Source organism: Colobus angolensis, unplaced genomic scaffold, assembly GCF_000951035.1.
Source record: "Colobus angolensis palliatus isolate OR3802 unplaced genomic scaffold, Cang.pa_1.0 Scaffold147, whole genome shotgun sequence".
NCBI classification, from domain to species: domain Eukaryota; kingdom Metazoa; phylum Chordata; class Mammalia; order Primates; family Cercopithecidae; genus Colobus; species Colobus angolensis.
Window position 1 is genome coordinate 3,014,870 of NW_012114566.1, and position 13,645 is coordinate 3,028,514.

The 13,645-nt window shown below is 33.2% G+C and overlaps 1 protein-coding gene across 1 annotated transcript in view; it reads right to left on the reverse strand.

Moving 5' to 3' along the window:
- LRP1B (low density lipoprotein receptor-related protein 1B) overlaps positions 1-13,645 on the reverse strand; it is a 1,318,888-nt gene that overhangs the window by 218,917 nt on the left and 1,086,326 nt on the right. The window contains exons 63-65 of the mRNA XM_011935709.1: positions 8,826-8,942; positions 8,595-8,714; positions 6,769-6,888 (exon numbers count right to left, since the gene is read on the reverse strand). Of these exons, the coding sequence (XP_011791099.1) occupies positions 6,769-6,888; positions 8,595-8,714; positions 8,826-8,942 (357 nt within the window). The remainder of the gene's footprint in view (positions 1-6,768; positions 6,889-8,594; positions 8,715-8,825; positions 8,943-13,645) is intronic.

Sequence of the window (13,645 nt, forward strand, 5' to 3'; positions counted from 1 at the left end):
CAATTTCCTGGTCCCGTTCATATGGCTAGGCTCTCCTTCAAGGGTTCTATTAGAACCAAAACATTTCAATGTAAAATAAATGCTATTATGTGTGCTCTGTCTCACATACATACTCTCTTCCTTTCTCTCTTTTTTTCTCTCCCTCTCTCTCGCAGCAAAATATACATACACAAATACATTCACACATACAAAAAGTCATTAGCAGAAAAGAGGAAAAGAATAAATTTAGCAAAATAAATAAATGGGTGAAAGAAAAACACATGATATATCAAAAAATTACCATAAAATATAGTGATCTAATAATACTACAAAACAACTTACTGAATTAACAGAAGCTGCTTTACACATAGAAAATAAGTTCCCCACACTACCAAATTTGTAGAAAAATATACCTATTTTCATTACAACTACTAGAAATATACCAGAAGGTAAATTATGTTTCAAAGCTTCCATCAGAAAAGATAATAGCATATGTACACATCATGATTTCAAAGAAGCAAGATAGAGCTATGCAATTATTTTTTAAAAGTTTTAGAATTAGATTGAAAGTCAATCAACAGATACCAGTCACACATACATACCAGACAAAATGTTCAAAGTACATCCTGAGAAATAGTGACTCCATAGAATGTCATTAACTGCTATTTTACAATTCATCTGGGATCAAATAAGTATAGAATGCCAAGAAATGGAAAGCAGTAAAACAATATGCTTTACATTTCTATCTCTCCTATATTATACTGCCCCACAGGCTTTTTTTTTTTTTTTTTTTTTTAATTGCCAGTGTGAGAAGTAAAGAAAGTGTCATCTCAACAATGAGTAAGATATTAACCAGAAGTTTTTTTCAGGCAGGTAGAAAATGTAAAGTTCCCTTCTGGATCCTGAGAGATTGTGAAAAGGAAAAAAAGAAGTTGTAGAAAGATCAGTTGCACATATTCTCAAGACATCAGGGCAGCTCTCAGATTGATATGGGATGGACCAAGACACTGGAAAGATAAGTGTCACACTCACCTGGATTTATCATGGGAAAAGGCCAAGCTTCTAGGAGAAACAATAGTGGATGCACACAACATTTTTAAAAATTTAGGAGTTATTTTGTGATATTAAAAGTGGGTAGAAGTTAGAAGTATAAGCTTGAGGCAGTATTCCTGGCTCCTCACAGGACCTAGGAGGTTTACAGGATCATGTGCTTCTGTAAGGATCTTGGCTCAAGGAGTGTCATATATCAACAGCAACATAAGATTAAGCAGCAGCTCATCAAGAATAAAGACTTGAAGACAGCGAAACCCACAGTGAGTGAGGATGCCTGCACTTCACGGTCAGATTAGAGCACAGAGTGAAGATCAGACCAACCCCCAGCAGAGACGAATGAGTTTCCAGAGACTGTGTGGATAGGAGGCCCTTTCTGCCTTCCAGCTGCTAACAGGAAGGCACATAATCCCATGCTCCTAAATATCTAGATAGAGAGATACTGTGATACCATGTGTTAGAAAATTCAAAATCTGTCTCCCAGCAGCCTCCCTCAACAACACCCCCCAGCATATCCGCTTCATTCACAAGTCACAGCCACACAGGATAGAGGCACTGAGGATGTTCAGATCATCTGTTTGCTAGTCAAAATATAGTACATATATTTATAACCTACATTTAAATTTGGGAAATACTGATTAAAAATACTACACAGATGTCTTAACAAAATATTTGTAAGTGTGGACCATTTTCCAAGATATAAAATTTAAGTACACTATCTTTACTGTATATAAAAGCATGAAGCTTTCCTCCAAAAGTTATCTTGAAACCATGGAACAAACAATTTCTAAATGTTATTCTAAATAGAAGTATATTTACAAAATACATCTACATATTATATATTGATTTTATATATGCATATTTACATAGTTGTATAATTATATAGTACAAGTAAAAAATAATAAATGTGAATAATACATGATCAGTTTAGGAGAATGGGAAGAAGAACGGGGAAGGGAAGAGGAGGATTTTAGTGTTATTGTAGAAATTTAAATGTATTAAAAGAGATATCTTATACCAAATTTTAAAAACTATCAAAAATAGTACATGACACTTGTTATATAACTTACATAACATGATACTTGTTATATAACTTATATAACATGATACTTGTTATATAACAAGTCTATATGTGTGAATTTTTTTTTTTTTTCTGAGATAGAGTCTGTCTCTGTCACCTGAGCTACATACAGTACAGTGGTGCAATCATGGTTCCCTGCAGCCTCAATCTCCTGGGTTTAACCGACCCTCCAACCTCAGCCTCCAGAGAAGCTGACACTACAGGTGCAAATTTTTAAATATATTTTTTTTTCTGTAGAGATGGGATCTCACTATGATGCCCAGGCTGGTCTTGAACTCCTTGACTCAAGCAATCCTCCCGCCCTGGCCTCCCAAAGTGCCAGGATTACAGGCATGAGCCACCACTCCCAGTCTGAAATATTTTATAATTTAACATGTACTTGCTTTAACTTTATAAAAACAGTTATAGGGTAATAAGAGTACTTATAGTTTATAGATATAACTGTATAGCTTATAACTGTATAGCTTATAACTGTAGCTTATAAGCTTAGAACTATAGCTTATAACTTATAAATGCAAGCTTATAGCTTATAACTATAGCTTGAGTAGTGAGTTTCAAATTCCCTGATCACGTATTTAAAGGAAAATAAAAGCACGTGTTGATAGGTTCTGTCTTTTTGGTTGAATGTTTTCAGTGTCATGTTGGGAAAGCCAGGTTGCAGAAGATACAAAGACACTGTAAAAAGTTCAAGTTCTCTTCACGAGCTCTAGTAAGTGTGATTATAGCTAACACATTAATTAAAGATCATTAGCCAAACAGCAAGTTATAAACTGAGATTGCACAAAAGCAGCAAATGAGGTTGAATCAACTTAGAGGCAAGAGTCTTTTTTGAAAGCTCAGAATTCTAGATTAGATGAAAGGATGCAGGAAAATAAGCAGAAGCAAGACGACAGAAAGGAGTCATATGGCAGAGCAACAGTGGGTGCTAGAAAGATGGGGCATGAGTGCAGAGTTGACCACTAGAAACCAAACAGAAAATAGCTGATAAAAAGAGAAAATATTTTAGAGGCACTGAGAATGTAAAAGAATCTAAACTGTAAACTGGGGAGAGAGAACATAATAGAAAGATCCAGATTCTAATATCATCTTATGAGTTAAATTTTAGAAAAGTTTCAACTCTGATTACTAAGCAGACGTGTGATTCTAGTATAGTCTGTCAAATTCTTAAATCCTCTATTAGTTCTTGAAATAGAATAGAGTAGGCTGAAGGTGAAGAAAGTTTGAAGTTGAAATTCCAAATAAATATTCTGGAGCTGCTACAATTGGGATATTCTACTTATTTTGGTCAGGCATTCAAACCTGGTGTTTGCCCAAGATTGTAATAAACAGTGTAACAGCCCCACAAGAGCATTCAGCCTCCACAGTCTAATATAATTGTATTTATGTACATTTTTTAAAACTTGTTTTTCCCTTGGTATAAAGTTTAAAAGAGCAGACATCTTCAAGCAAATAGAAGTGATTTTATGCAAACTATTAACAATTCACAAAATGAATTTTAACTATCTTGTCATGAACATGAGGCTAGCATAGATTTAAATTCTTACTCAGGCAAAAATAGAGCTCCAAGATGTTCTTTAAACTTTTAATAATTTAATCTAAATGTGCCAAATGTACATTTTTACAGATTCATAAATTCAGCCGTCTCAAAACCTAGGCGTTAATAAAATGGGAAGTTATATAGTTAATTTAAGTTTTAAAATTTATATCCAAAGTTTCACCAAGACTAAACTATTAACCCTGGTCTCCTATACTATATTGAATTGACATCTATTCAAAGTCTCCTTAAATTATACGTTAGCATACAATTTTTTCATAGATTGAACATTTGTTGTTAAAATTGTGAGTACTCATAGATCCAATTATACCAGGTTAAATTCAATAAACATGGTATTTCAGTAAATATAAATATAGAATTTAAAAAATATTTACAATGATTATTATTTTAATTCCCTACACTATACATATATTTTGTATGTATTAAGTTACTCTGCTTCATTTTTTTCATAGTGCTTCTCTCTCTCTTTCTCTTGCTTCTGTATTGCTTTCTTTACATAATTTAAATAAAAACAAAACAAATTGTTTAAATTAGAATGCGTCAAGGTAGAACAAATTACAATGTTCAGACTTTAGAAATGAAATACAAATATTGGTGCTGAGAAGGAAGAGATAACAACTCTTATAGAGCATTTGAATAAGAAATGATTAATAATTTGCCCAAATGAGACTGAGTTAATCTGAAAGAGATATTGTTTAAATTAGAATGCATCAAGGTAGAACAAATTACAATGTTCAGACTTTAGAAATGAAATACAAATATTGGTGCTGAGAAGGAAGAGATAACAACTAGGTGAACTTCAAGAGCATAATAGAATCTCCCCTTAAATGTAGCACGGGTTAAGCAAACTATGGACACAAACTGAAATAAAAATGGATTCTAAATAGATATCCTGCAAGAGGGAATAGGTTACACACTCATCCCACACTTAATGCAATCCTACTCTACATCCTGTTAAGTCCTGAGGACATGGGACATATGAAATAATGAAACACACCCATGCTTCTAGACAAGAGCGGTTCTTAGACACAAGGACACATAACTGAGTCAAACGATAAGGACTTGGCATAACACAGTGAACCTTTGCAAAGTGTTATGTTTCTTTCCCATTCAATAAAAACACCAGAAGGAGAATCATCCCAGGGAGTGTTAAAGAATTAGCATAAATATGTAACATTTCTATATTTATTGAGGACAAAAAGGTGGCCACTTAACCCTTTCAAAAACAAGGGCCATGAAATGCTGTACTAAGATATGACATAGAATTTTCTTCACATTAATTAGCACCTGTGCATAATAAAATTGTATAACTCAAATCAGATGACAACCCTCCATCTTTGACTCCCGTGTGTGTGTGTGTGTGTGTGTGTGTGTGTGTGTGTATGTGTCTGGAACTTACAGCAATACTAGTGGCTGGGAGAATCCTATATAACCTCACTACTGAAAACATTTAAATATATTTTTCTCTTCATATGGAAAGAATGAAGTGTATTTATGCTGTATCCACAGAGGTTCAAAGCAGATGCTTTGGTTTCCAATAACCCTGGAGTCACATCCCAGTTACAGGACTTGCTAGCTGTTGGACTTTAGACAAATTACAGAACCTCTTTTTGCCCACTTTCCTTATCAATGAAATAGGGGTAACAAAGAGATTAAGTAAGATAATCACTCTGAAGCTTTTAACATATTTCTCCATACGGTTACCATCAACTAAATATTCGGTATTGTTGTTACTAAGGTGATTGATGATAATCTATTTGAAGCATATAATCTACCAAAACAGAGTTAAATCATGCTAAAGTGAGGAAAAGGAAGGAGAGGAAAATACAGAAATAACACTCCAGTCCAGAAATTGTTCAGAGTTAACAAGTCATCATTCCACTTTTGTTTGGCAAGTGAAAATGCAAAAGACAACAGAGCAAACTAACCAGTAATATAAACTAGCCCACAAAAGTCCTTGGTAATTGCTATGGACAAATTGGTGATGAATGCAGTTTGAGGCTTTGTGAAGTAATTATAAAAACCAATTCTACAAAGTGGTAAATGGTAGTTTTATGATATTGTGGTAAGCTATACTGGTTGCATATTCTAAAGAAACAATTATAAGAAGATAGTATGAGGAAAATCACTTAAAGACATGTTATTATTGCCAGCACTTATACATGTAGCTCATAAGTGTTGTTCAAAATAAATGAAATTTCAGAGCACTTAAAGGTTTTTCATTATTTTCATTTTCCACATAAAAGTTCAATGAAAGTACAGTGGAATCTAGCAAATGTATTTAACACACTTCTGTGAAGTCTGGGAGTCCTATCCAGTTTGGACAAAATTTGTCTTTTCTAATCAATTCCTAGATGAAATGCTTTTTGCTTATCCAACAATGCCAAATTGGCATATTGGTCTATAGAACAGGCTCAATTAATGTTAATAAATGCTAATGAAATGAATTACACATAGCAAACACTCTTGACTTCTGTCTCAGTGTTAACAGTTTTAAGATAGAATCAAATATATTAAACAAAATAAATATATTCTCCATTTCTGCAATGTCAATGAAGAAATTATTGTAAATAAAATTATTTTAAGTGAAAATATTAATGTTTCAAAAGCAAATCTGGCTTAAATGATCACTGTCATCTACTAATACAGAACAGATGCTAAAAATTATCTTTATTCACATTGTATTCTATTAAAGAATGACATACAATAATCATTGAATAACTACAGAATCTTAGGGATTTAAGCAAAAAAAATGAATTCCAGAATGATGTGAATATAGTGTTTCCTTATTCTATTCACTCAATACTAATGCTAGCATGTTCACACTCTAATATAAGAAAATAATGGTTTTATTCTACCTCTTTAATCTATCTTTTATAAAGTTCTGGGTTATGTTAAGGAATACTTACTCTTCCATCTTATCACTCCAGGCTTTTTGTAAAGTAGCTAACCTAAGTTTTTATGAGTCTGGGAACACAGAGACAAAACCTTTTCTGGTAAGACCTTAGTTTCAAAAGAATTGTGTTCAAATTTGCTTCACTGTAGTTATTGCAGATGATGACCCAAAAACGGAGAGATAAGACCCTGAGTCACAAACACTCACCGCAGTTGGCCTCGTCTGATGCATCTGCACAGTCTGGATCCTCATCACAAACCCACAGCTTGGAAATGCAATGTTTCGTAGTCTTACACTGGAAATAGTCTGGAGAACAGCTGTTTTCAGCTTAGGAAGAAAACTGCTATTAAAATGTAGCTTTGGAGAACGTACTTATTTATTAAAAACAAATTTTATAGACAAATGTTTAAGACAGTTTATCAAAAAATGTATTGTCTTTAAATTAATAGGACTCTGAAGGTGAGGAATTGTAACTTTTAATTTCTTATGAGATACTCCTGCTATCCTCTCCAGTAAAAATAAAGAAAACATATTTTTGCAGTGATACACTGATAAATATCAGAGTTTTCAAAAAACTGTTGATTAGATATTTGAAAACTAATTTTAAGAATTAAGAATTCAGGGATTTTCAAAATAAGTCTTCTTCCAGAAAAAAATAAGAATTCATAGGTACACATTTTTGTAAACTCAAAAATACTAAAATTGGAAGGCATTAAGTGAATAAGGACATAAAAAGTACAAAGGTTATCAAAATGTCTAGGAATTGTGTTGAGTTTTATACATATATGGAGTCTTGCTCTGTTGCCCAGGCTGGAGTGCAGTGATATGGTCTTGGCTCACTGCAACCCCCATCTCCCAGGATCAAGCTATTCTCCTGCCTCAATCTCCCGAGTAGCTGGGATTATAAGCACCTGCCACTGTGCCCAGTTAATTTTTGTATTTTTATTAGAGACACGGTTTCACCATGTTGGCCAGGCTGGTCTCGAACTCCTGATCTCAGGTAATCCACTTGCCTCGGCCTCCCAAAGTGCTGGGATTACAGGCGTGAGCCACTGTGCCCGGCCTGTGTTGAGTTTTTGAGGGAAGTGAACATCCAACTTAGACTGTAAACTGCATCACAAATCCTACTCAGTTCAATGCATCATCTTCTAGAACGGCTAACCATAAAGAACTGGTACTGACTTTATTCTGAGTGCACCCTCTTAATCAAATTGTTGGATGACTGCACATTATTTACTGATAAAAGTTTTAGAGGAATAAAATAAAACTTCAGCAAGACAGAAATGCTGACAGCAGTTCTGTTGAAATCCTGAAACTTGACAGGTGCTCCATTGTTCACATAATCTGAATGTGTGAGTGCGTATGCAAGCATGTGCATGCCAGCCTATGTGCATATATATGTACATGGTATAAACTGTTTTGCCTTCCATTTAACGTAATTTGAATTTTGACGGAAGATGGAAATATGAGATGGAAAGAAACAAAATATTTTACTATTATTCTTTCAAATAGTTCGTTAAGATATGTTATATAGAGCATTATTTAGAATTTTGTAGAAGTTAAACTTTTGTTAGACTATTTTACCCAGATTTTATATGTCTCTTCATGAGTACATGTATTTCATGGAGAAAAAACTCTCTAATTAAAAATAACTTAATTTTAAGAAATGAATTAATCAACAGAAGTAAATTACCTTTATCTACTTAATGTAGGCAAGCATACATTTAAAAAAACATAATCAACTGCCATGTTGTATTTGATGTTTCTCTTAAGGATGATGTGGATGAATGAATGTTGTTCATGTTTGTCATAATTTCCAGGTAGATTTTAAAGTAAACTTGCCCATATTTTCATTTTCTCTATTTTTGTTTAGAGCTTCTATCTCAGTTGGCACCTATTTCTAATTATTTGACCATAATTTATTTTTAATTTATCTACATCATATGAATTTATGAAGTATAGTAATAATTTTTAGATTTATTTCAGTTAGGAGTCAAAGTTAAGACAAGACAGAGCATTTTGAGCTGACTTACGACAGTCTCTTTCATCTTCCTCATCACCACAGTCATCTTGCCCATTACATCTTAAGTTTACTGGGATACATTTCTGGTTCTTGGTACACTTGAATTGACCTGACAGGCAGACATGTGTGTCTAGAACATAGAGAGAGAGGAAAAAAATATATGTGTCTGAATTTAAATCACACAGGCATAATCAGTTGAGAATTAGACTTATGTTCGTTAGTTAGGAATTTAATCACCTACCACAGTTGAGTTCATCAGAATTGTCTCCACAATCATTCTCTCCATCACAGATGAAAGCTGGTAGAGCACAGAGTCCAGTCCCACACTGAAATCGGCCTGGCTGACATTTAAATTCAGCTAGGGGAGAAAGCATAGATATTGTGGAATGGCAATCTTACCTCACAACTTCTTAAACAGAGACTTTCTTGCATTCAAGATATTTACTATAATAAATATATCCTGGAACACAATGTGAATGTCTCTCATCTCGATAGCTATCAGATTCAAATATTTAGCTTTGAGCAACTCAGATGGCTTCCAGAAAACATTTAATAAACCATACTTCAGAAGGTAAGAATTAATAACAGACAAAGATTTTTTTAAAAAATTAAAAAACAAAAGTCTCCTAATTTTAATGAAGTGATATTGAGAGGTTAAGTTGCAGAATGAAATTTATTGTAACAAAAACTGTTATTCCAATATCATTTTTTAAGAAATAATTTCTCCTTGATCACTTGGCCTATGGTGTGTGTGATTTGACCACAACACATATTCTTTCTTTTCTTTTTTCCTTTTTTTTTTTCTTTTTTCCTTCTGAGACAGAGTCTTGCTCTGTCGCCCAGTCTGGAGTGCAGCGGTGTGATCTTGGCTCACTACAACCTCTGTCTACTATGTTTAAGCAATTCTACTGCTTCAGCCTCCCGAGTAGCTGGGATTACAGGCACCCACCACCATGCCTGGCTAATTTTTTGCATTTTTAGTAGATACGGGGTTTCACCATGTTGGCCAGGCTGGTCTCGAATTCTGGACCTCAGGTGATCTCCCCACCTCGGGCACCCAAAGTTTTAGGATTACAGACGTGAGTCACTGCACCTGGCCTACAATACATATTCTCTAGCACAATGTAAAGCAAATGTTTTCTATATCTATCACATTTTAAATCAGATTTATCAATATTCATCCCTATAATCCTATTATTATACAAGAGAACAATATCTTACAAATGGCAAATATTTTATATACTATACATATATTATAACAAGTAACTCCTAAGTGATAATGCATTTTACCTTATCATATTATCTGTGAATAACAATAATAAGGCAGGATCTGCTGAGGATCTACTATGTGTCAGGCACTGGGCTAGACCCTTTCACATACAGTTACTAATATAATCTCGTCACAACATTCTCATTTTGGTATTACCATTTTAGCAATGAGTAAACTAAATTTACTGAATATGAATAATTCATCTAAGCATGCACAACTTTTAAGTATCAGACTCTGAATTCAAATCTACTATGGTGTTTGTAATAAAACACTTATCTTTTGACTAATAATTTTAATGCACATTACTGATTTTGAGATTAATATTATCTTTATTAATGCAAATCAGTGACTCAAACACTAATAAATAGCATTTCAACTTTTTTTGAGAAATAAATTATGCTTTTGTAATTACAATATTACATAAAAATTTAAACATTCTTTTAAAAATAACTCTATATATGGTTTGCTTCCACAGAAGAGAGTTCTAAAATGTTGAAAGTTATTTGCTTCCAATCTATAACATTTGTTAATTAATCATACTAAATGTTTAAACTGAATGACACAATTATCTCATACTTTAAACATGTGCCTTTCTTCTATTTCATTTTGCTTTGTATGTAATTTTCTTTAATACTCCTTTGCTATCAAAACCACTCTCCACCAGAAAAAGGGTTGCAACTATTAAAGGAATGCTTGGAAATAACTTGGAAGCCCATCTGACCTTCAAGTCTGTCTCTAGAATAATCTTAAGTGTATTAGAGTATTATAAGAAACATTATAACAAATCTGTGATGCCAGAGAATTTTGATGCATCCCTCCTAACTACATTTATATAAAAGTTTGCAAGTATGGGACCCTGGGATGAGACTTTCCTGTCTTCTCAGGTGAAGTTATAAGTATTGCCAGCAGCTCTTATTGTCTGCAGATATTGATGATGCATCTACCCGAAAGTGAAATCTAAGCATTCTGTAGACTCTTGCATATAAACTTCACCATGACTCTCAAGTAAAGTGTCATGCCTACAGATATTCAAAGCTGTTAACCCATCAACTACAAGTAAATGTTTATTTGCTATACTAAAAGAAAGCTCACAGAGATAATGAAACCAATAAAAACATTTAAGACTACTAGAAGAAAATATAGAGGGAAAGTTCCACGACATTAGTGTGGGTAAAAACTTTTTGGATATGACTCTAAAAACACAGGCAACAAAAGCAAAAATAGACAAATGGAATTACTTCAAATTAAAAAAAAAAAACAAAAACTTTTGTACAGAGAAAGAAACAATCAACAGAATAAAGAGACAATCTATAAAATGGAAGAAAATATTTGCAAACAGTACATGTGCTAATGGGTTAATATCCAAAATATATAAAGAATACTCAACAGTAAGAGAAAAAAAAATAACTCATTTAAAAATGAGCTGAGGATTTGAATAGGCATTTATTTAAAAAATTATACAAATGGCCAACTGGTATATTAAAAAATACTCAACATCACTAATTATCAAGAAAACACAAATAAAACCACAATAAGATATCATCTTATACCTGTTAAGTTAGGCATTGTAAAAAAAGAAGAAATATAAGCGTTAGCAATGATGTGAAGAAAAGAAAACATTTAAATGTTATTAATTCCTATCCTGACCACTGAAAGTTTCTCCACATTAACAAGAAGGCATCCGTACTGTCTGATCATGTGTTCACTGCAGTAGCATTTTTATTTTCTTTTAAGAACTTTTCCTTTGCATTCATAATTTTGCTCAGTGGTACAAGAAGCACAGCTTTTGGTATATCTCATGTTTTGAGATGCCTTTCTTGTATTTCATTGGTAGAAATGTAAATTAGTACTGCTATTTTGGGTAACAGTATGCAGGTTTCTCAAAAAATTAAAAACGTAGTGACCATATGATCCAGCAATCCCACTACTAGATATATACAGGCATACCTAGAAGATATTGGAGATTCAGTTCCAGACCACCACAATAAAGCAAATATCACAATAAAGCATGTCATACATTTTTTTTTAGTTTCCTAGTACATATAAAAGTTATGTTTATACTATACTGTAGTCTATTGAGTGTGCAATGGCATTGTGTTTAAAAAAACTGTACAAAATTAAACAGAGTTAGGTAGGGCCTTGCTCTGGATTAGGCTTTGGCTTAAGGAACTGTTGTAGATGACTTCATCTATCCTGACCACTGAAAGTTTCTCCACATTAGCAAGAAGGCATCTGTACTGTCTGCTCATGTGTTCACTGCAGTAGCATTTTTATTTTCTTTTAAGAACTTTTCCTTTGCATTCATAATTTTGCTGAGTGGTACAAGAAGCATAACTTTTGATATATCTTGTGTTTTGAGATGCCTTTCTCACTAAGTTTAATAATCTCTAGCTTTTGATTTAAAGTGAGAGACATGAAATTCTTCCTTTCGCTGGAACACTTAGAAGCCATTGTGGGGCTATTAGTTGACCTACTTTTAGTATTGTTGTGCTTAGAGAATAAGGAGGCCCAAGGAGAGGGAGAGAGAGAGGGAATAGTGGTTTGGTAGGCAGCCAGAACACACACAATATTTATTGATTAAGTTTGTTGTCTTTTATGGGTATGGTCTGTGGTGTTCCAGAACAATTAATAGTATTAATAATAACAAAGAATACTGATCATATCACCATAACAAGCATGATCATAATAATGATAAAATTGAAATAGTGTGAGAATTACCACATAGTGAAAGAAAGACAAAGTGACCACATGCTGTTGAAAAATGTCACCAATAGACACTATTGATGCAGCATTGCCATAAACCTTCCGTTTGTGAAAAATACAGTATCTGCAAAGCACAGTAAAGTACAGCAGAATGAAATAAGGTATGCCTGTATAACCAAAGACAATAAAATCATTATGTTGTAACACTATCTGCATTCACTTGTTCACTGCAGCTTTCTTCACAGTAACCAAGATATGAAATCAACCACAGGGTTCATCAATGGATGAATGAATAAAGAAAATGTGGTATATATACATGAGGGAATAATATTCAATATTTTAAAATAGGAAACCCTGTTATTTGTGACAGCATGGATGAACCTGGAGGACATTATTTTATGTAATACCAGCCAGGCAAAGAAAGACAAATACCACATGATCTCACTTATAAGTAGACTCTAAGAAAGTCAAACTTATAGAGACAGAGAATAAAATGACGGTTACCAGAGGCTGGAGATTGGGGAGATAAGGAAGACGTTGTTCAAAAGACACAAAATTTCAGTTAGATGGAAAAAATTACTTCAAGAGATCTATTGTACATCTTGTTGACTATGGTTAAAAGCAATATATTGCACACTTGAAAATTACTAAGAGAATAAATTTTAAGTATTCTCAGCACAAAAAAAGCTAAGTATGTGAGGTAATGCATATGATAAATAGCGTAATTTTGTCATTCCACAATGTATACATATATGATAAAATTATGCTATATGCCTTAGATATATAGAAATTTACTTGTCAATTAAAAAATGTAGATATTAGTATTTAATCAAAACAAAGATCATAGAGAAACTCTTAGATAACAGATGTCTCTTAGACAGCAGTGCCTCAAAAAGACACTAAAGTAATATTTGATGACCATATATTCTGAAAGGAGTTAAATGTGAAAAATTCCTAATACAGAGAAAGCAGGAAAGATCTAAAATTGACACTCTAACATCACAATGAAAAGAACTAGAGAGGCAAGAGCAAACACATTCAAAAGCTAGCAGAAGGCAAGAAATAACTAAGATCAGAGAAGAACTGAA